This window comes from Carcharhinus amblyrhynchos, chromosome 8 (genome assembly GCF_965287045.1).
Source record: "Carcharhinus amblyrhynchos chromosome 8, sCarAmb.v2.hapA, whole genome shotgun sequence".
Lineage (NCBI taxonomy): Eukaryota > Metazoa > Chordata > Chondrichthyes > Carcharhiniformes > Carcharhinidae > Carcharhinus > Carcharhinus amblyrhynchos.
In genome coordinates this window covers 72,473,538-72,497,841 of record NC_137331.1, presented here as the reverse complement: position 1 = coordinate 72,497,841, position 24,304 = coordinate 72,473,538, and the positions used below count along the sequence as shown (strand labels likewise).

The following is a 24,304-nucleotide window of genomic DNA, read 5'->3' as shown; positions in this document are numbered from 1 at the left end:
TTATTCAGCATTTGGGATTTTTTGGTAAGATTCCCCCCAATATATTGTTCCTTGCTAAGATTCAGAGTGCAGAATTTCTCCATGAATGCTCTCAGTTGATAAAGCCTCTTGCTGAGAGCTCTTCTGTCCCTCCTCCCCCTTCCTTTTCAAGCAGTCATCCAGCTCTGTGATACCTTTGCTAATTTTCCCTGTCATGCTGTAGGCCAAGAAGGTTAGAAACTATTGCATCTATATCTGGAAGCAAAACAAAAAAAGTGCCAAAGATTTGAATTTTACAGCCCAACTATATACCTATCTGAAATTACTATAGCATTTTGGATGCTGCTTGATCCTGTTGAACCTGCCAAAACATTATTTTATTTCCATTAGATAGTGCACCTTTTATGACCCCGCTTCTCTGGAAAATTTGAATATACAAAACAAAAATGAAGGACAGGAAAAAGTCAGCTGGTTTATCAAGCCACTGCTGTGATAGTTTTGTCACTCCTACTGCTGCCACGGTGTGACAGCCACCAACCACAAAATGAACAAACTAACATTTACATAATACTTTCCACTCTCAGGGCATCTCAAAATGTCTCTCTTGTAAAGTTGCACTGGGCAGCAGTCAATACATGCACAAACAACACTGAGATAAATGATCAGACAATCTGTTTTCTGATGTTTAGGATAAATGTTATCCAGAAGACCAGAAAAACTCCCCCTGCTCTTTAATTGATAGTAAGGATTGTTTTATATTACAAGAGCCTTGGTTTAATACACCATTTTTAAAAATGCAATTCCAACAGTGCAGCACTACACTGGGATGACTGCTAGATTGTGTACTCAAATCTACGTAAGTGGCCATGAACCCATGACTTCTTGTAGATACAGAATGGGAGACAAACTTGAAAACACTGAATAACTGACAAAGACATGGGTGAGGATTGCAGTAGCAAATGGTTTAAGGTAGGTAATGATACAGAGGTGGAATTAAGTTTTGTTTGTGATGGTGTCAGAGTATTAGTTCAAATTCAGTTAGAATGTAAGAACTGCCAACAGTCTGCAATGGTGGCTGGGCAGAAGGTAGGACTCATTGATAAGCATACGGTTTCTGGCTGAAGACAATGGCTTCTGTATTCCCAATGTTTAGCTGAAGGAAATTGTGATTCATCCAAGACTGGATCACTGTATCCCAACTAAACAAGCTCTGTGACAGGACAGAAGACATGGAAATTTTGAGAAAGGAAGAAAGGCAGTAGAAGCTGACTCTATACCTTCAGATGATGTTGCAAGGAATAGAGTGGAACTAGATGAGGGCAGTCCCACCAATCTATACAATCTTTTTCCTCACCCTATTGATGACTGCAACAGTATATTCTTCACCGTATCCTTTCCTTCTACCCTATGAACAGTATGTTTTGTCTCTAAAGCTTGCAAAAAACAATAGTTTTCACTATATCCCAATACATATGACAATAATAAATCAATTCAATTGAGGTGAGATGATTAAAAAGGAGAACATGGTTAACTGCATTAAAGATAGATGTGGCACGATACTGCACCATGGCACAGTTGCAGTGAGTAACATTTGTGACTTTGATTTGAATGCTTCTCAATATCATTTGATAACAGTTCCTTACACATGTCAGAACGAGGAATTCCATAAATCTAAGCTAGCTCCAACTCCAGATTCAAGAGGGACGTTAATTCACGATGCCAAGCAATCACCCAGAATGATTACTTTTCCATCTTTTCCTGCCCCAAAACCAAATATTTCTTGATAGCTCTTCTGAATTAGGAACTGAACACATCATTTTGAATTCTGCAACTGAATTAGTATTTACTACACTAGATGGCAGCCTATCCCCTTAGGTAGATCATTCATAATAGTGAAATGTTATATGTCACTGACTATAGTGATAATTTTAATGCACAGAAATTGAGGGGGTTGCAGGTCCAACTTATTGAGGTTGGGTTCTGCATTAGAAATGTGATTTTGCAACATTATATATTAAAATTCTTCCCTCCGATTCATTACAAGACTCAATAGTGTATCTTTAATATTATTTTTGAATGGTGGATTGGTTAAAATATTTGCATAAAGCTATGCAAAAATCCACTAACTATTATCCATGTGCTCACTGATTTATAGGGGTTGTTGATGCACCAACAGCCAAAGTTTAAAATTCTTACTCTTGTTTCAAATCCCTTCATTCCCTCGTCCCTCCTTGTCTCTGTAACCTCCTACAACACTACACACATCCAAAGTTGACAAAGACATGTTTGAGGATCTCAGCAGCAAATAGGTTAAGATAGAGACAGAGACTTGTTATGTTACAAAGGTGAAATTAGACAGGCCTTGTGATGAGATCAGAATTTCAGCTCAAGTTCAGTTAAAATATAAGAACTGCAAATAATCTGGTTCAGCCTGTAATACTGGCTGGGCAGAAAAAAGAGGCAATGATAAGGGTACAGCTTTTGGCTTCTATATTCCCAATGTGTAGCTCAAGGAAATTGTGACTCATCCAAAACTGGATACATACTCATTGGGTTCCAGCATTTTACTCTTCCCTGATTTCAATTGCTCCCCCTTTACGGGCCGTTCTTTTAGCTTCTGAGACCCCAAGATCTGGAATTCTATCCCGAAATCTATCTGCTTTTCTATCTTTTTCTTCCTTTAAGCTGCTCTGGAAAACCCACCTTTTTAACCAAGCTTTTGTTCACTTCTCCTAATATCTCCTTATGTGGCTTTGTTAAATTTTGTTTGAAAAAGCTCCTATGAAGCACATTCTGGCATTTAACTACATTTGCAACATGAAATGACAGCAAGTGTTTGTTGCCTCTTCTTTGCTCCTTTTTGTACTAAGCTTTCCTCTTCTGCTTGCTGGTGTTCAGGAATTTGTAATAATCTCATTTCCCATCCAAGGAACAATTTTCAATTAGCAGACTCCTCAATCACTGGGGAAGTAAATGGCCAGAAACACACATAAGAACATAAGAAGTAGGAGCAGGAATAGGCCATCTAGCCCTTCGAGCCTGCCCCGCCATTCAATAAGATTATTGCTGATCTGAAGTGGCTTTCCCGCTTTCTCCCCATAACACTCAATTCCCTTGCCTACCAAAAACCTATCTACCCATGACTTAAATATATTGAGCGAGGTAGCCTCCACCACTTCAACGGGCAGAGAATTCCAGAGATTCGCCACCCTTTGAGTGAAGAAGTTCCTCCTCAACTCCGCTCTAAACTGCCCACCCCTTATCTTGAGGCTGTGTCCTCTAGTCCTGCTGTCCTTTCTGAGTGGGAAGAATCTCTCTACCTCTAGCCTATCCATCCCCTTCATCATCTTTTACGTCTCAATAAGATGCCCCCTCATCCTTCTAAACTCCAACGAGTACAGAACCAGTCTATTTAGTCTCTCTTCATAGTCCAACCCCCTCATCTCTGGTATCAGCCTAGTGAACCTCCTCTGCACTCCCTCCAAGGCCAAAATATTCTTGCGCAAGTGCGGCGACCAAAACTACACACAGTACTCCAGCTGCGGCCTCACCAGTGCCCTGTACAGTTGCAGCAAAACCTCCCTGCTTTTATATTCTATCCCCCTCGCTATAAAGGCCAGCATCCCATTCACCTTCTTGATCTGCAGACCTGCAGACTGACCTGCAGACTGGATTTTTGCGACTCATGCACAAGGACCCCCAGGTCCCTCTGCACCGTAGCATGCTGCAGCTTTTTGCCCTTTAAATAGTAATCCCTCCTACTATTATTCCTGCCAAAGTGGATAACCTCACACTTGCTAACATTGTACTCCATCTGCCAGGTCCTCGCCCACTCGCTCAGCCTGTCTAGATCCCTCTGCAGACTTTCCACACCCTCCGCACAATTTGCTTTTCCACTCATCTTTGTGTCGTCAGCAAATTTCAACACCCTACACTCAGCCCCCTCCTCCAGATCATCTATATAAATGGTAAATAGCTGAGGCCCCAGCACTGATCCCTGCAGCACTCCACTAGTTACCAACCGCCAATCAGAATAGCACCCATTGATAGCAACTCTCTGCCTCCTATTAGACAGCCAATCCTCTATCCACGCGAACACCTTACCCCCAACTCCATGCCCCCTAACCTTCTGAAGCAACCTTTTGTGCGGTACCTTATCAAACGCCTTCTGAAAATCAAGAAACACCACATCCACCGGTTTCCCTCTGTCTACCGCACCAGTCACATCCTCATAGAATTCCAATAAATTTGTCAAACACAACTTCCCCTTAACGAATCCGTGCTGCGTCTGCTCTATCAAACAATTCTTCTCTAGGTGTCTCGTTATTTCTTCTTTGATGATGGATTCCAGCATTTTTCCAACAACAGATGTTAAACTAACCAGCCTATAATTCCCTGCCTTTTGCCTGCTACCTTTTTTAAACAGCGGCGTAACATTAGCCATTTTCCAAACACTTCTAGCAGGGTGCAGCAGTAAGGGGTGGAACTTTTTCCACTTCTTAATCTTGCACTACTGAAGGTAATTATAGTACTCCTTCTGCTTCCCAACCCAGCTAACTTCATACAAGCCATGAAACAAATCAAGTCTGCATGGATCAGCTAGTCAACATCTTAACCAGTAGGGCCATCTTCTGCTTTAAATGCAGCTGACTAATTTATCATTAATTATAGGTTTGTACTTACCCAGCAGCAGATTTTTAACATTTCATCCCATTTCTCCAAACACCTTTCATTCCTAACCAAATTGATTTTTTTTGTAAATGCTGATCTTAATAGCATCAGGATCATTTATATATACGGTAAATAACATGGGTCCCAGGACTGATTTGTGGGATTCCATGCTAATCATAACTGTTTAATTATAACTATCACAATTAATCATTACTCTTTGTCTCCCTATAATTATGTGGATTTATTATCCAATTTATACTTCCTTCTTTATCTCACAAACTTTTAATGTACAAGTCTGGTTTGAGACGTATCATCAAATACCTTTGACTGCAGAGATGTGCTGCATCCTCTATATCACCATAACCCATTAATTCTGTTATATCATCAAAAGAAATCCAGAAAATTTGTTAGGCATTACAATAACTTTGAAAGGCCAGCAACTTCATGAAAAAAATGTCTGTCACATATTTTTTTTTAAATTTGCGAGCATGTGATGCAATGACACAAATTAAATCATTGACACTTGTCAATGGAGAAATTAGGGACCTTGTTCTGCAGTGGCTGTTTTAAAATTTTTGTTGAGCATGGCCACTTTTCTCAGTGCAAAGGATCTTCAGTATCTTTATCACAGAACAAGGCATATACAGTACCAACAGGGTCTTGCAAGGTTGCACACAGGCATAACATAGCAAGAACATATCCTTCCCTGGCTGTTCTGTGTCAATCCCCTACTCTTCCATGACCTCCCCAACCCTCCCATGTCCACTTATGGCTCTTTCATGGCCACCCCCAAAACAATACATTCATGGTTATCACCGCCACCACCAACCCCCGTCCCCAATCTTCCATAGTCACCTCTGATCCAAGTCTTCCATGACTGCCCCTGGACATTCCACGACCACATTTAACCTTCTATGAATATCCAAGGCCTTTCCATAGCTAACCCAATTCAATGCTTCAAAGCTCACCATGGCCCCTCCATGTCCTCCAATTAAATCCTAGGAAGACCAAAATCATTGTTTCAAAACTCCACTGCCTGTCTCTCAGGAAGTCCTGTCCCATATTATTGTTGGGTAAAATTTTTCTAGGCTCTGTGAAACGGTACGTGCCCCCTCCAAAAGGTACCTAGCCTTTCCAAAGCACTCCAGTAAATGTAGATGTTCTCGTCTCAGGCATATATTCCAAAAGGTACACTTGTAAATGCACTGCTGCTTCAGTGAGCCACTCATGTGCAAAATATGTCCATCCCTGTTCCCCCTAAAAATATTCGGTGTCAGATACAGGGGCAAGACTTGAAGGTTTGGGGCTCTGGTGCCATTTTGGCTAAGACATGAAGCTCTGCTGCCTCTGCAAAAATTCAGGCCTTGGTTTTATGGTACTCTTGAGAAGTGCTTTGGGTCTTCTCATTACTTTAAAGATGCTATAATACAAATTGCTGCTGTTATAATCAGGTAGTTTTTTTTTGTAATTGCTATGATTTTCTAAAATATATTGGGTGCAATCTTTTTGCCCACGCAGTGAGCCAGGGAGGTAGCATATGAGGCTTTCACGCCAGACAAGACACATTTCCACCCTATTTTGCTGACACAATCGACTTCACACCCATAAGCCAATTTAAATATTAATGTCATAATTTAAATGACATTAAAGGGGGAGTCAAGGGAGGGAACTCTGCAGGGGTAGTGATTGGTGGGGGTGAGGGGGGATAGGGGAGGGGGCGGAACTCTGCAGACAGGGGTAGATAGCTGGGGAGGGAGGGTGGGATGTGGCAGGAAATCTCCCAGTGCACTGGGGGATAGGGGCAGCTGCCTGATGGCATACCAAGCACCCCTGTAGCCGGCTTCACCAGCTAGCCTCGGCTCCTGACTAACTGGTAAGAATCGCATCCGGGCACTTTTTTAAACATTAAGTGCAGTAAGATTGCAAATCGTGGCTTGCTGAAAAAACCGGCACCATTCTCTCCCGTTTTCTTACTTGTTTGGCACTTAAAATTTGTTTGGAAAGATCATACTCATTATATGCAACATGTTGTAATTGTCAACACACCTTTTCAATATTTGCTTCATCCACAAGCAATTATAAATCCTGATCCACAATTTGCTGGTAATTTAACCCACAAGATTTATCTATGAATTAACTTAAAATAACTTAACACAAATAGTTTTCTCTTCTCTCCAGTAAAGCTGTACTATCAGTACCTGAAAGTCCCTCAATCTCCTCTCAGTTTCTAAGTCATGACTGTAGCCTTTGAAGATAAAACTAGTTCTAATACTGTTTAAAATTATGTCTGCTGTAAAACAGCAGCAGCCACAATCTGTTTGACATCCTAACCACTATCATTAAACTGTTGCCCTATCAGTAGTTAACGCTTTACCTTTTAAGTGCGCCCAGAAATTAATGGTTGCAAAATAAAATTCTTCCTGATTTAATGGCTTTAAAATGGAGATTTTCTTCAAACAGATTTCTAGTCTCTAAAATCATCATTATTGTAACTTCAGAGTAATCATCAAGTTCAGTGCAGCTTTATCATTCATGCAGTGCCAGCTGCTAAATATGTAATAAAATTTAATTTTTTTAAAAAGCCATCTTATTTCATCACATTAAGGATGGCACAACAGCACAGTGGTTAGCATTGTTATCTCAAAGTGTTAGGGACCTGGGTTAAATTCCAGTCTTGGTGAGTGTGTGCAGTTTGCACACTCTCCCTATGGTTACATAAACTGTGTGTGCAGATTAGATTGATCAGCCATGCTAAATTGCTCCTTAGTGTCCCAAGGTGTGTAGGTTAGGGGGATTAGCGGATAAATATGTGGAGTTATGGGGATAGGGTCTGGGTAAGATGCTGTGTCGGAGAGTCGGTGCAGACCAGATAGGCTGATTGGCCTCCTTCTGCACTATAGGGATTCTATGATCTGCCATTTTGGATACTGCAGCTGGAAAGACAGATGGGAACATGTTGTTACATACCATCAGGTGCTGAGAAAATATTCTAAGGATATTTCAGCAAAGTTGGGGAAACAAGTAAGTATTTGCTATATTAAAAATGTTATTTTTGTTCTTGAATGTCAAACAAATGCAGATTTTTATTGGGATACTCCAGAGTCCAGAAATGTATTTTTTTCCAAGAGTGTTTTATTAGCAACACCAGAGCAAGGAGGAATGGTCTTTGAAATACTCATTTATATTGATATTTTTATGATGAATCATTTCACAAAGTTTGAATGCATGTTTTCAAAATAATTCATATCTCAAGGCAGAAGGGCAATATTAGAAATGGATTTTTTAAAAGATCCAGATCAGCATACAGAACTTATCATCATTAAACTGCAAAATAGGTGAGATAAATTATATAATTGTAACAACAATATATTACTGCGTTTAATCACACACCTATGATTGTAGTATGTACAGTTAAAGCATACTTTTCCCATCAAAGCTCTAACTAAACTCAAGAACTGAATACAATTTCTAACGTACAAGAGTACTAACCATCCTGATGGCTGTCAATGTTCTGTGGACTATGCATTCTCTCTTCCAGAGTAGAGCTTTGGTCAGAGTTCATGCGATCGACTGACATCCATGTGGAGTCACTGAGTTCAAACTCCTCACTGCTCAATGATTGCTCATCCTGCAAAAACATGAAAACAAATCATTTTCACCACTATATATGAGGAGTTTCTCTATTAAAAAACACTTTAATATATAAATTTGGTCTTTAACAATTGTAACTTTTTTAATTTGAAATCAGTGCTTTTGCTTTTCCTTAATTAATTAATCCTTCCTTTAATTAGCTCTTTGACATCAGAATACTTGCCTTTAACCTCAAAGGTGAGAAACCGGGTAAGCAATCAATACCTTACCATCTCATCAATATTGCATTTCCAATCAAAGCTTCAGCAAATATGTTGATTCAGTGCACTATTAACCTTTAGTAAAATATTCTATTAGATACCTTGATCAAATAACAACTGAAGATCCTTGCTCTGAAATTCCCGTGCCACTGCACCAGGAAAGAGAGATCATTTTGGGCTAGAGGGTCAAAATATAGGATAGAAACCTGTTACACTAGATTCCTGTACCTTTTGCATCTGTCAGAAATTCTACCAAAAATGAGAATTGGAATAATATATGCTGATATGCATCAAGAGAAATACAGGGAGGAGATTGCAGTGCCTTTGGCTTTGATCTTCATGTCGTCATTTGCTTCAGGTATAGTGCCGGAAGACTGGAGGATAGCAAATGTTGTCCCCTTGTTCAAGAAGGGGAGTAGAGACCATCCTGGGAATTATAGACCAGTGAGCCTTACTTCTGTTGTGGGCAAAGTTTTGGAAAGAATTATAAGGGATAGGATTTATAATCATCGAGAGGGAAATAAATTGATTAGGGATAGTCAACATGGTTTTGTGAAGGGTAGGTCGTGCCTCACAAACCTTATCGAGTTTTTTGAAAAGGTGACCAAAGAGGTGGATAAGGGTAAGGCAGTTGACGTGGTGTATATGGATTTTAGCAAAGCGTTTGATAAGGTTCCCCATGGTAGACTATTGCAGAAAATGCAGATGCATGGGATTGAGGGTGATTTAGCAGTTTGGATCAGGAATTGGCTAGCTGATAGAAGACAGAGGGTGGTGGTTGATGGGAAATATTCAACCTGGAGTTCAGTTACAAGTGGTGTACCTCAAGCCTCTGTTTTGGGGCCACTGCTGTTTGTCATTTTAGGGTGTAGAAAGATGGATTAGTAAATTTGCTGACGACACCAAAGTTGGAGGAGTTGTAGACAATGAGGATGGATGTTACAGTTTGCAGAGGGACACATAAGCTGCAGAGCTGGGCAAATGGAGTCTAATGTGGAAAAGTGTGAGGTGATTCACTTTGGTAAGAGTAACAGGAGTACAGAATATATGACTAATGGAAGGACTCTTAGTAGTGTTGACGAGCAGAGAGATCTCAAGGTACATGTGCATAGCTCCCTGAAAGTTGGCACCCAGGTTGATAAGGTTGTTAAGAAGGCGTACAGTGTGTTAGCTTTTACTGGTAGAGGGATTGAATTTCGGAGCCGTGAGGTCATATTACAACTGTACAAAACTCTGGTGCGGCCGCAGTTGGACTATTGTGTACAGTTCTGGTCGCCGCATTATAAGAAAGATGTGGAGGCATTGGAAAGGGTGCAGAGGAGGTTTACCAGGATGTTGCCTGGTATGGTGGGAAGGTCCTATGAGGAAAGGCTGAGGGACTTGAGGTTATTTTCATTGGAGAGAAGAAGGTTATGAGGTGACCTGATTGAGGCATACAAGATGATCAGAGGATTGGATAAGGTGGACAGTGACAGCCTTTTACTTCGGATGGTGATGGCTAACATAAGGGGACATAGCTTTAAATTAATGGGTGGTAGTTATAGGATGGATGACAGAGGTAGGTTATTTACTCAGAGGGTAGTAAGGTCGTGGAATGCCCTGCCTGCAGCAGTTGTGGACTTGCCAACTTTAAGGGCGTTCAAATGGTCAGTGGATAGGCATATGGATAACATTGGAATAGTTTAGGTTAGAGGGTCATTAGATTGGTTCCACTGGTCGGCGCAACATTGAGGGCCGAAGGGCCTGTACTGCGCTGTAATGTTCTATGTTCTATCATACCTTGTATTTTGTGTCACTTATCCCTTAATAACTTTGAACATGAGGAGCAGATTACCATTGATTGCATTAAGAAACTACCATAATACAGAACACTTCTTAAAATTAAAATTGTTCCCTGCGCATCACAGTGACTACTTAGGGCAAGAAACCAAAAAATGGCTTCAAGCCATTAGAAGTAAGCAGTCAGTGAAACCTCCAACATCCCAAGAACTGCTGCAGACCACAGAAAGTGGTTCAATGTTTCCAAACGGGTATAAAGTTAAGTCAACTGTTCCCAATTTTTATTCTGTACAACTGACCCAATGGCAAGACCAGATACAGAGCCCATCAGAAGGTGCAAAATGGAGTGAACCTGCACAACAGTATCATTTCTCAGTGAGTGGCACACAGCAGGCATTCAGCTTATATTCTCGTGGCACCATGCAAATGAGTAGTTACAGATATCTAATGCTCAGTTATTCCTGCAGTGTGATTGGAACTGCAAAGTCTAATCAGGCCAGAAGGGTTGACATGGTGTGAAGTTCCAAAATAGGTATTAAAAGATCTGAATTTGGAGAGTACATAAGAAATAGGAGCAGGAGTAGGCCATCTAGCCCCTCGAGCCTGCCCCGCCATTCAATAAGACCATGGCTGATCTGTCGTGGCTCAGTTCCACATTCCCGCCCTCTCCCCATAACCCTTAATCCCCTCGCTTATCAAAAACCCATCTACCCGCGTCTTAAAAATATTTAGCGAGGCAGCCTCCACCACTTCAACGGGCAGAGAATTCCAGAGATTCACCACCCTTTGAGTGAAGAAGTTCCTCCTCAACTCTGTTCTAAACCGTCCCCCCTTTATCTTGAGGCTGTGCCCCCTAGTCCTACTGTCCTTTCAGAGCGGGAAGAGCCTCTCCACCTCTATCCTATCCATCCCATTCATCATCTTATATGTCTCAATGAGATCTCCCCTCATTCTTCTAAACTCTAACGAGTACAAGCCTAGTTTATTCAGCCTCTCCTCATAGTTCAACCCCCTCAACTCCGGTATCAGCCTAGTAAACCTCCTCTGCACTCCCTCCAAGGCCAAAATATCCTTGCGTAAGTGCGGCGACCAAAACTGCACACAGTACTCCAGCTGCGGCCTCACCAGTGCCCTGTACAGCTGCAGCAAGACCTCACTACTTTTATATTCAATCCCCCTCGCTATGAAGGCCAGCATCCCATTTGCCTTCCTGACCACCTGCTGCACCTGCAGGCTGGGTTTTTGCGACTCATGCACAAGGACCCTGAGGTCCCTCTGCACCGTTGCCTGCTGCAGTTTTTCGCCACATAAGTAATAGTCCTTCCTACCATTATTCCTACCAAAGTGGACAACCTCACATTTGCCAACATTAAATTCCATTTGCCAGTTCCTGGCCCATTCGCCCAGCCTATCTAGATCCTTCTGCAGACTCTCCACACCCTCCGCACAATTTGCCATTCCACCAACCTTGGTGTCATCAGCAAATTTCAACACCATACACTCAGTTCCCTCCTCCAGATCATCTATATAAATGGTAAATAGCTGAGGCCCCAGCACCGACCCCTGGGGCACTCCACTAGTCACCAACCGCCAATCCGAATAGCACCCATTGACCCCCACTCTCTGCCTCCTATTTGACAGCCAATCCTCTATCCACGCTAACACCCTACCCCTAACTCCATGCCCCCTGACCTTCTGTAATAACCTCTTGTGAGGCACCTTGTCAAACGCCTTCTGAAAATGAAGAAACACCACATCCGCTGGCTCTCCTCTATCCACAGCCCTAGACACATCCTCATAGAACTCCAATAAATTCGTCAGACACGACTTCCCCTTAACAAAACCGTGCTGCGTCTGCTCTATCAAACAATTCTCCTCAAGATGCTTCGCTATTTTCTCCTTGATCACGGATTCTAACATTTTACCTACAACAGACGTTAAACTAACCGGCCTATAATTCCCTGCCTTTTGCCTGCCACCCTTCTTAAAATGGTAGCAATAGTCATGATAGCAAGGCAAAATACTGAAAAAAAGGGCAATATTTCATTAATTATAGAATCATTAGAATCATAGAAAAACTACAGTACAAACAGGCCCTTCGGCCCACAAGTTGTGCCGATCATATCTCTATCTTCTAGGCTTACCTATAACCCTCAAACCTATTAAGTCCCATTTACTCATCCAGAAGTCTCTTTAAAGACCTCATCGAATTTGCCTCCACCACCACCGACAGCAGTCGATTCCACTCACCCACCACTCCCTGAGGGAAAAACTTACCCCTGACATCTCCTCTGTACCTACTCCCCAGCACCCTAAACCTGCGTCCTCTTGTGGCAGCCATTTCAGCCCTGGGAAAAAGCCTCTGAGAATCCATCCGATCAATACCTCTCAACATCTTATACACCTCTATCAGGTCACCTTTCATCCTTCATCTCTCCAAGGAGAAAAGACTGAGCTCTCTCAACCTATCCTCATAAGGCATGCCACCCACTCCAGGCAACATCCCTGTAAATCTCCTCTGCACCCTTTCTATGGGTTCCACATCCTTCCTGTAATGAGGCAACCAGAATTGAGCACAGTAGTCCGTGGGGTCTGACCAGGGTCTTATAAAGCTGCAGCATTATCTCCCGACTCCTAAATTCAATTCTTCAACTGATGAAGGCCAGTACACCATTCACCTTCTTAACCACATCCTCTACCTGCGAAGCCAATTTGAGAGTCCTATGAAACCAGACCCCAAGATCCTTCTGATCTTCCACACTGCGAAGAGTCTTACCCTTAATATTATATTCCTTCATTCCATTTGATCTGCCAAAATGTACCACCACACATTTATCCAGGTTGAAGTCCATCTGCCATTTTTCCACCCAGTCTTGCATCCTATCTATGTCTCGCTGCAACTTCTGACGTCCCTCCAAACTATCCACAACACCTCCAACCTTCGTGTCATCGGCAAACTTACCAACCCATCCCTCCACTTCCTCATCCAGGTCATTTATAAAAATCACAAACAGCAAGGGTCCCAGAACAGATCCCTGGGGCACTCCACTGGTGACCGACCTCCATGCAGAAGAAGACCCATCTACAACCACTCTCTGCCTTCTGTGGGCAAGCCAGTTCTGATTCTCCATGCAGCTATTTCTCAATGTCAGTCTTCCTGATGATCTTTCCATGCTCCTGTATCTCCCACAGAGTCTCCATATTCCAAGCTTTTTGGACATCAATCTGTGCAGGGTACAAGACATAACCACTGTGCAAAATACCCATTCAGGAGTATGTTGCAGATCATTCCTCCACATTTAAAAGAAAGCAAAAAACTCTTCAAAGATGCCAATAGCTCTCTTGGAGTCTTGTAAAAAAAAGCAATCTTAATGCCTTCCTCGACTGTTTTTCTTGAGATATTCAGAGAGGTCACGATCTATGGTTCATTTTGTCACCAACATGCAATCTGGTTACTCTACATTTTTCCTTAAAATATTAATTATAGTAGAATCCCTTAGGGTAATTTCATCATGGCAATTTGCAGCAATTGAAGAACTGGCACGCACATTCATGGTTTATATGATCAGCAAAAGAAAGCTATTTCGATTCAAAACATTACAGTATCTTACGAGTTTGCAGTGCTGCATGAGTGCCATCTTGTTCGAACAACTCTATGGCTTTATCATGCCAAAATGAATTAATTCCCTGCTCTCTGAAGAATGATGTCAGTGCCTTGATGAATGTGGCCACATCGAACTCAGAGTAATATTACGCAGGCTGCCTTCAGATACTTGAAATGCATCAATGGCATAGAATTTGAATGCTGTTATGATTTGCCCAGGCAGTTAATTTTTGCAAGCCTTTATGCCAAGGATAGTTCTGCGATGGGCACTTTTGTAGCAAGCATTTTTTCCCAGGCAGAGCTAAGGACCTGTGTAGCTGGCAAATTCCTTTGGTGGGGAAGGGAGATATATCCTCTTCAAATGTTATCTCGCCTTCCTTTTCTTAAAAAGTCATAGAGTCATTGAGGTTTACAGCATGGAAACAAGCCTTTTGGCCCAACTTGTCCATGCCACCCTTTTTTTGTACCATTAAGCTAGTCCCAATTGCCCGCATTTGACCCATATCCCTCTGTACCCATCTTGTAATTGTTTAAATGTTTTTTTAAAAGACATGTTAAAGACATTTTAAAAACATTCTTCATCCTACAATGTTCATCTTCCTTAAAAATAGCATACAAGGCAATGCTGACTAAGAATCCCACAACTCAGAACCTCTAACTTTGATGAAGCAAATAATTTTCTTGGTGGTCTCACAAGTCTTTGAGCTGTCAGAAACAAGGTCAGTTCTTTTCTGAAGTACAGCAGAAGTATTTTGCTCCAAAAGCTTTCTTACAAGTCTAGCAATCACATTCCAAAACTGCTCCAGACTCCAGAGCAAAGAGCTCCCATCACTATTAGCTTATGCTGGCAATGGATCTGCCTCTTTTATCTCATTGTGAATAACCCTTGGTGCAATAGGGCAGAAATCACGGGATCTTGGAACTCCTGCGGCACTTCCAGTCAAAAATACATTCTAAGGAACTCCAAGCAACATAAACACACCCACTGGAGGGTCCAACTTTAAATGTAAACAGCAGCACAGCTTAATTGGTATTTAAACTGCCTTAAATTTGTAAATTTCAAACATTTAAGCTCCGAATACTTACTGATAAAGTCCAGAAAATTCAGGACCTACATATCGATTAGACAGTTCAAATAATTGGCATTCCCAATGCCTGTGAATCCTGTATCCTGTTTCTGCTCCTGCTGAAAAACCACTTTTCTCTTTCCACACTTCTCCTGCATCATGCATTGCCTCATGAGTACAATCCAGAAACTTCTCATCTTTCCTGATACCACCCATCACTCCTAAACAAACAGCTGTGTTTCAGAGACTCCGTTTTCCACCACTTAGTTCAAATATCCTTGGATACAATGGAAATTCATGTTGACTCTCAAATCGCACATTTTATCTCTCTGTATATAACTAAAAATGTTGATATTATGAGCCTGAATTTATGTTGTCATCAAACCCACAAGATCTAACTCTGTTTACCTCACAAACACAAATGTACGCATTTCCAAAATAAACCATTAATTTATTTTTATAATAAAGACTACATTTACAAAAGCTGGTACAATGTAATTTGAATATTGCTTCATAATTGGTTTAGTCAACTATCTAACTTTTACTTTGAAACTGCATTTGACAAGGTCCCTCATGGCAGGCTAGTGCAAAAGATTAAATCACACAGGATCAAGAGTGAACTAAGATGAATTCAGAAGCGGCTTGGCCACAGAAGACAGAGAGTAGCGATGGAAGGATGTTTTTATGAATGGAGATCTATAACTAGTGCTATTCTGCAGAGATCAGTGCTGAGACTTCTGTTGTTTGTAAAATATATAAATGACTTGGAAGAAAACGTAGCTGGTCTGGTTAGCAAGTTTGCGGAAAGTATTAAGATTGCTGGAGTTGCAGATAGTGATGACAACTGTCAGAAAATACAGCAGGATACAGATAGGCTGAAAAATTGGGTGGAGACATGCAGATGGAATTTAATCTGAAACATTGCGAGATGGTGCATTTTGGTAGATCCAATACAGGTGGGAGTTATAAAATAAATGGCAGAACAATCAGGAGCATAGATACACAGAGAGATCTGGGAGTACAGGTCCACAAATCCTTAAAAGTGGCAGCACAGGTGGAAACGGTGGTGAAGAAAGCATATGGCACACTTGCTTTCATCAGCTGGGGCATCGAGTATAAAAGTTGGTAAATTATGTAACTGTTATATAAAACGTTGGTTAGGCCACATTTGGAATACTGTATCCAATTCTGGTTGCCACATAACCAGAAGGGCATGAAGGCTATGGAGGGAGTACAGAAAAGGCATCCCAGGATGTTGCATATTATCTATGAGGAGAAATTGAATAAACTGGGATTGTTCTCCCTGAAAAGATGGAAGCTGAGGGGTGACCTGATAGAAGTTTATGAAATTGAGGGGCATAGATCAGGTGAATTTGAGGAAAGATGTAGTGACATTGGAGGTAATTCAGAAGAGGTTCACTGGATTGATTCCAAAGATGAAGGGTTTGTCGTATGAAGAGAGATTGGACAGTTTAGGCCTATACTCACTGGAATTTAGAAAAATGAGGGGAGATCAAAATGAGGTATTCAAGATAAATGGTATGGATAAGATAGATGTGGAATATATGCTTTCGCTGGTGGGGCATTCTAAGACGGGAGCTCATAGTCTTAGGATAAGGGGTAGCAAATTTAAAACAGAGTTGAGCAGAAACTACTTCTCCCAAAGGGCTGTGAATCTGTGGAATTCACTGCCCCTAAGTGCTGTGGATGCTGGAATAATCAGTAAATTTAAGGGGTTGGACAGATTTTTAATTGGTAATGGATTGAAAGGTTATGGGGAGAAGGCAGAAAAATGAGGATGAAGAGCATATCAGCCATGATCGAATGGCGCAGTGGACTCGATGGGCAAAATGACCTAATTCCGCTCCTATATCTTTTGAACTACGGACAGTTGGAAGCTTTTTCCCAGGGCAGAAATGACAATTACAAGGGGTACAAGTTCAAGGTAAGGGGGAGAAGGCTCAGTAGAGATGTGCAGGGGACGTTTTTTGACACAGAGGGTCGTGGGGACCTGGAATGCACTGCCAAGTGAGATAGTTGAGGCAGACGGGTTAACAACATTTAAGACTTATCTGGATAGATACAAGAATGGGCAGAGAATAGAGGGATGCAGATGGTTGGTCTAGATAGGACCACTGATTGGTGCAGCTTGATGCGCCAAAGGGCCTGTTCTGTGCTGTACCGTTCTTTGGTCTTTGTATCATGTTGTTATACATTGTAGGATTATAAAACTGATGTGTTTATTGCTGACTTTGGTGGAGACACATATCCCATTACACATGTAATTAATTGCTCTTTGTATATGGCTGCAATTATTGCCCTGATATCCAATGTTGTTAGCAGCTAATAATGGATGCAATGAAAATTGCTTAAAAATAAAAATATTTGCCCAGATTTTGTGTTAATAATAACAATCAACAATCCCTCTAATTTGTCTTACTTGTGTGCAGCCTACATATGAACATGCACAGACCCTTTTATTGTTTAGCCTTGCACGTGTAGTAACTTAAAAGCGCCAACTTGTGCTTGGCTTAGTACAAGGATTCCCAGCTTACTGCACAGTCATACATTTTGGAGAAAACATTGATGATGAGGCTACCAGCACTAACTATCACCATTGGGTAAATCTAACAGCAAATTCCAGATATGAAAAGATGCAGTTAAACACACAAATCAAGAGGTTACAGTTCAAGTTACGCTTTTCCTTCATAGGGTGCACACCTCAGCACTGAAATACATACAACAGCATGACATTGGATTACCTAACCATTAGTTATCTATTAAACACCCCAGAAAAAAATTACGGCATGCGCAGTCAAAAGCAAATCAATTTTTAATGGCATAATCAGTGATAATTACTATCTCAAAACTTCTTTCCCCTGGAAATTTAATTTTACAATTCTGGACCCCCCACCCTTCCTTCAGCAATTAATTTCATAGGAGATCAAAAAAACTTTCTTTAACTTTTTCCACTCATCTCCTTTATCATCCCGCTCATTTACTCTCATCTTTCTTTCTCAGGCTTTATTTGCATGATTGAAGTCAAGTTTATACTTCTTACTTTACATTTCCTAGTTTAAACTCTACAAGTGAGACATTCATCAATGTGGTGCCATTCCAAGCTGTGTAACAAAGCTTACCTTGCTTCCTCAAGACAGCTTTCTCCCTCGCATGTCCCTGAACACACTGGGTGGAATTTTCCCTCTTTCATCCAACTGCTCGCTCAGGCATCAAAAGCAGCATGGAGCTCATTGGCTTTTTTTTGCCATATTGTGTAACCCTTGGATGGAAAAAAATTGGGAGACATGGTCCATGTCATCATGCTGGAGGAGCAGGACCAGAAAAAGCTGGCAACATCAAGAATCACAAGATTGGGGCATCATTTTTAAAAGGGCAGTCCAATCTCAGACACAAAAAAGACAAAAACACTCCCCATACATACAGAGACTCCCCCTCCCCCCTGCCCACCAATGAGAATGAAGGCATAAAATCCAGGTCTTTGAATTGGTGTTACCCTAACATGAGGCCACAGCTAAAGTACTGTGTGTAGCTCTGGTCACCACATCATAGAAAGAATGTGATTGCACTGGTGGGGCTGCAGTGGAAAGTCTCCAGGATGCTGCCTGGGATGAACATTTAAGTTATGAAGAAAGGCTGTGTAGGCTTGGGTTGTTTTCGTTGTAGCAGAGAAGACTGACGGATGACCTGCTTAAGATTATGAGAGACATGGAAAGAGTGGATAAGGAGCAGCTGATGCCCTCAGTTGAAGGGTCAGTCACAATGGGACATAGGTTCAAAGTGAGGAGCAGGAGGTTTAGGAAGACGTGACAAAAAGCTTTTTGACCCAGAGAGTGGGTGATGATCTGGAATGTACTGTCTGACAGGTGGAGGAGGCAGGTTGCCTCACATTTTTTAAGAAGTACCTGGATGAGCACTTAGCACATCACAACTTTCAGCACCATGAGCTAAGTTCTGACAGATGGGAATTAGGTGGGATTTCAGGTGTTTCTCATGTATCGGTGCAGACTCAATGGGCCAAAGAACCTCTTCTGTGCTATATGATTCCACAATCCTGATAGAGTATCACCAGATGATGCAATGCCAGGATTTTAAATTTGGACACCGCTGGTCTTGGCAACACTTCTAAAAAAAATGCATGAACCAGAAAATTGGCTCTGCAATAGCATCATATAAAAGGCGAAGCACCCTGATTGCAGGCAAGTAAAATTTATGGAACTTTCTTTCTATTAGGGAGTGTCTAAAAAGTACTTTGGACTGTTTTTGGAGGTGTTTTTGTCCATTTTTCAGGAAGTCTTGTTGCATCCTTGCAGGACTGGCCTGTCCACACAACAGAAAGAATTTTGTAGTTGCATCAAGTGTCCCAATAAAGGGACCAGAAGACCATGGGACCTCCACTCAGAGGTGAGAAAGCTCATCATATGCACACGACAATCAGCTGAAAGAAGCCGCACTAGTCCACCATGAAGTTCTGGAATCATCCACTGGCACAGAAATTCAAGGCGACAGTGACTTTTACGGCTACTGGCATAGGACTGCCATCCATCCACAGTTCTTCCTGCAGGAGCTAATATAGGTCAGTGACTGACTGCTGTGACATTCTCAGCCATCTTTGACATTGCCTCTCTTGCAGTTGAGGTATATTCAGCACTGTGCCATTGCTCAGCATTACACTGGCCCAGCATCCAGAGCTGTCTGACCTTTTGCTGCCACCCCTTGTTATCCATCTAACTGTTGCTGCACCAACTCTTGCGCTCTCCCCTGCTGACTTCTCTCCCCCTCCACCACAGCATCAAAAAATACTGGTTGCACAAAACCCTCCCTGTCTGGCTAAAGGCAGGCAAAGTTCTAGTCAGCACAGTCTAGTTAGCCCTCCATCATGTCAACAGATTGTGGGTCAATAGGATGCCCACTGCTGTGCATTGACAACACCCTGGTTTCCATACACACGACCATAAACAAATCTCTCCTTGATCTTTTTAAAAACTGTTATTCTTTGAGCAGGTGAACATCGCGGGCAAGGATGCATTTATAGCTTCTGCCTAATTACCCTTAAACTAAGTGGCTTGATAGATTATTTTAGAGGTCAATTTGTCAACCATAATGCTGTGCATCTGGAGTCACACACAGGCCAAACCAGGTAGATTGCTTTCTTTAAAGGACTTTAATGAACCAGATGGAATTTTACAACAATCAACAATGATTTTATGGTCACCATTACTAAAACTAGCATTAAGTTCCACCTGCCATGATGGGATTTGAACCTGACCTCCAGATTATTCTTCCAATGAAATTACCACGCCAACACCATCTCCCCATCTGTTCCACTGTCACAGCTATGATGCTGGACACTCCTCCTCTGACAGTGGAGCAGCAAGTCATTATATTGTAACCTCCCTCAATCATATGTCCTTCCTTCATGTTCAACCTTTCCACCATCACCTTAGCTCTGCTTTGTGTGATCCTCAAGCCAACCAACATCACCCTTGATCAATAGTCTGTCAACCTAATGGTGCCCCTCATTACCAATGAGTTGCTCTGGCACCCTGGACCTGCCCCATCACCGTCAACTGGCCAACTATCATCCTCATCCCTTCATCTATCACGTTTGATCTAGCCTCAGTTACCCTTGACTCTCCCAATCTAACCATTAACCTGCCATTAATCATCCTTCATCACTCCTTTATCATGCTTAAGCTGCCTTCAGTAGAGATTGACTGAAGGTTTGTCATCCAACCTTCCTCTTTCTCCCATGACCCTTCTTAGAGCTGTCATGACCCAACTTCTCTCATCAGACAGTCATGGCCAACTGCCCTGGACAACTATCACTTGAGATCAACACAACAGCTCAATCTCTCTACCATTGGTCCCAACAAAGTTCCCCATGCAAGGAAAATAGCTATAGCAGGATTAGGAGGGAGCTGCAGGACACTGATTGGGAAGGACTGTTAGCTGGCAAGTCCACGGTTGGCAAGTGGGAGGCTTTTAAAGGCAAAATGAAATGGTTGCAGGGGAGGTATGTTCCGGTTAAGAGGAAGGATGGGAAAGGTAGGATTAGAGAGCCGTGGATTACAGGGGGTATCGAAGACTTGGTCAGGAAGAAGAGGGAGGCGTATGTTAGGTCGAAACGACTGGGTACGGAGAGTGCGCTGGAGGAATATAGAGAGAGTAGGAGGGAGCTAAAAAGGGGAATTAGAAGGGAGAAGAGAGGGCATGAAATGGCTTTGGCTGGTAGGATTAAGGAGAATCCAAAGGCATTTTATTCCTATATTAGGAGCAAGAGAGTAGTTAGAGGGAAAATTGGTCCTCTCAGGGACAAAAGTGGGGAGTTATGTATTGAGTCGGAGGGAATGGGGGAGCTCCTGAATGAATACTTTGCGTCGGTATTCACAAAGGAGAGGGGTTCGGAATCGTGCGGTCTGTTAGAGGGAGCTGAGGATCAGCTGCAGGAAATATCTATTACGAGGGAGGAAGTGCTAGGGCTTTTAGGTAGCGTAAGGACGGATAAAGCTCCAGGGCCTGATGGTATTTATCCCAGGCTGCTTAGGGAGGTGAAAGATGAAATTGCTGGGCCTCTGGCGCAAATCTTTGTCTCTTCTTTGGACACAGGTGAGGTCCCAGAAGACTGGAGGGTGGCAAATGTGGTACCGCTGTTCAAAAAAGGTAGTAGGGATAACCCTGGGAATTATAGGCCGGTGAGTTTGACATCGGTGGTAGGGAAATTAATGGAAAAAGTACTTAGGGGTAGGATGTATGAGCATTTGGAGCGTTGCGGTCTGATTGGGGATACGCAACATGGCTTTGTTAGAGGGAGGTCTTGCCTTACGAATCTGGTGGAATTCTTTGAGGAGGTGACAAAAACGGTTGACGATGGGAGAGCCGTTGATGTCATCTATATGGATTTCAGTAAGGCGTTTGACAAAGTCCCTCATGGTAGGCTGGTAGAAAAGGTTAAGGCGCATGGGATACGGGGTCAGGTAGCTAGGTGGATTGAGAACTGGCTGGGCAATAGGAGACAGAGGGTAGTTGTGGAGGGGACTTTGTCCAGCTGGAGGCCAGTGACCAGTGGTGTGCCGCAGGGCTCGGTACTGGGACCTCTCCTCTTTGTAGTCTACATAAATGACTTGGAAGAGAGCGTAGGTGGTGTGATCAGCAAGTTTGCTGATGACACCAAGATGGCAGGGTTGGTGGGTACTGAAGTGGATTGTCAGGTGATACAACAGGATATAGATAGGTTGGTGCATTGGGCAGATAGGTGGCAGATGGAATTTAATCCTGACAAATGCGAGGTGATGCATTTTGGAAGGAATAATGTAGAGAGGAGCTATGTGATTAAAGGTAGACAAATTAGGAGTATAGAAACACAGAGGGACCTGGGAGTGCAGGTTCACAAATCCATGAAGGTTGTGACACAAGTGGAGAATGTTGTCAGGAAGGCTTATGGAATGCTAGCCTTTATAGGAAGAGGTATAGAGTTTAAAAGCTGCCGTCTAATGCTTCAGTTGTATAGAACGTTGGTTAGACCGCATTTGGAGTACTGCGTCCAGTTCTGGTCACCTTACTACCGGAAGGACGTGGAGTCTCTGGAAAGGGTGCAGAGGAGGGTTTACCAGGATGTTGCCTGGCATGGAGGGGTTGGGTTACGAGGAAAGGTTGGAGAAACTGGGACTGTTCTCTTTGGAAAGACGGAGATTGAGGGGTGACATGATAGAGGTATATAAGATACTGAAGGGAATAGACAGGGTCAATAGTGAGAGACTGCTCCCTAGATTGGTTACGAATACAAGAGGACATGATTTAAGGGTGAGGGGGGAGAGGTATAATTTGGATATGAGAGGAAGGTTCTTTACGCAGAGAGTAGTGGGGGTATGGAACGCGCTACCGAGTGGGGTGGTGGAGGCGGGAACGTTGGACTCGTTTAAGGTTCAGTTAGATAGGCACATGAGTGAAACGAGGATGGAGGGTTATGGTAGGGGTTATTGAATAAGGGTTAGAACCTCGGGAGACACCGGAAAGGCAGGCTTGTGATTAACGTTTTTGTCTTTTCACTCCGCAGGTGGAGGTCCACCTCGTTGTCAAACGAGGGGCATGCACACGGTGGGTCGTGCGTGGGCTGCTCCTGGAGGTTCCAGGAGTGGCCTAGTACTTCGTGTCGGTGTGTGTGCTTGATCCTGGACCGGTAGACGGGCGCCGCAACAGCTCGGTGACTAGCACTGCTAGCTGTGCAGATACATGGATTTGGGCCTGTGTCTGTGGGAGTTTGTGCATTCTCCCTGTGGTTGCGTGGGTTTCCTCTGGGCGCTCCGGTTTCCTCCCACACCCCAAAGATGTGCTCTTAGGCTGATTGGTTTTACCAAATTGACACTATTCTCCCCTGAATCTGGCTAAGTCAGGGGTTCTATTTGTAGATACACAGGGTAGAATAGGTGTAGGGTGATGCGGCGGCGCGGGCTTGTTGGGCCGAAGGGCCTGTTTCCCGTGCTGGGTTGTTCTTTGTTCTTTGTACCCATTCCAAATCCACTAGGAAGATGACCTCACCTGCTTCACACTACTTTTAACCAGTCATGAATCTGAAGGCATATGTTCCTTATTTGCTGCCAATTGAATCTTAGAAGTTACAATTTAATCTGGTGACCATGTGTTTTAATAAGTATGCACGACATATTGTAATACATTAAAAATAGGTTCCCATTGCTTGCCATCCAGAACCACCATCCATCTTTAATCAATTGGTAACTTAATTCTAAACTTTAATCTCGTTCTCAAAAAGCTAACATTTACCCGCCTGTTCAATTAAGTATACCTACCCACCTCATTTCATATTTCCTCATGCTTCACTAAATTCTGCCCATAGGCTTTAAAAGGCATGGGGGCAGCAGTGACAGTGCAGCATGGCAGGGAGATGAAGCAGAAGCATTTTGATCCTACATACCCCTACAGTTAGCATTTGACGCATCTGCTTTTTGGTATTGGTGTGGGAGTATCCCACATCATGCTGTCAGGTTCAGAAAGATTCATTCCTTTTGCATCACAACACTGAGCAAGGCAGGAAGTATCTACTCACATACTGAAAAGGAAGCATTAGGGAATGTCTTTAGAGTGAAGAAATTCTATCAATTCCTGCACGGAAGAAAGTTCACACTGTCCATTAACTACCATTTTTGTACCACATTTTGGATGGAATTTCCTCACTGGCAGCACGCAGAATATAGAGGTGGGCATTGCTATTGTCGGCACATGAGTATCAACAATCAAGTCTACATTGTAATGCAGATGAACTGTCAAGATTACCACTACCAAAATTACTCAAACGGAAGTATCTTCTACTTTGAATA

General features: G+C 42.6%; 1 protein-coding gene across 3 annotated transcripts in view; it reads right to left on the bottom strand.

The window, feature by feature from the left end:
* The window catches only part of LOC145346677 (nucleolar protein 4-like), a 374,023-nt gene that overhangs the window by 195,561 nt on the left and 154,158 nt on the right, over positions 1 to 24,304 (bottom strand). For all 3 annotated transcript variants that reach the window (XM_080194262.1, XM_080194263.1, XM_080194264.1), the window contains one exon: positions 8,140 to 8,278. In XM_080194262.1, coding sequence (XP_080050388.1) covers positions 8,140 to 8,278 — 139 coding nt within the window. The remainder of the gene's footprint in view (positions 1 to 8,139; positions 8,279 to 24,304) is intronic.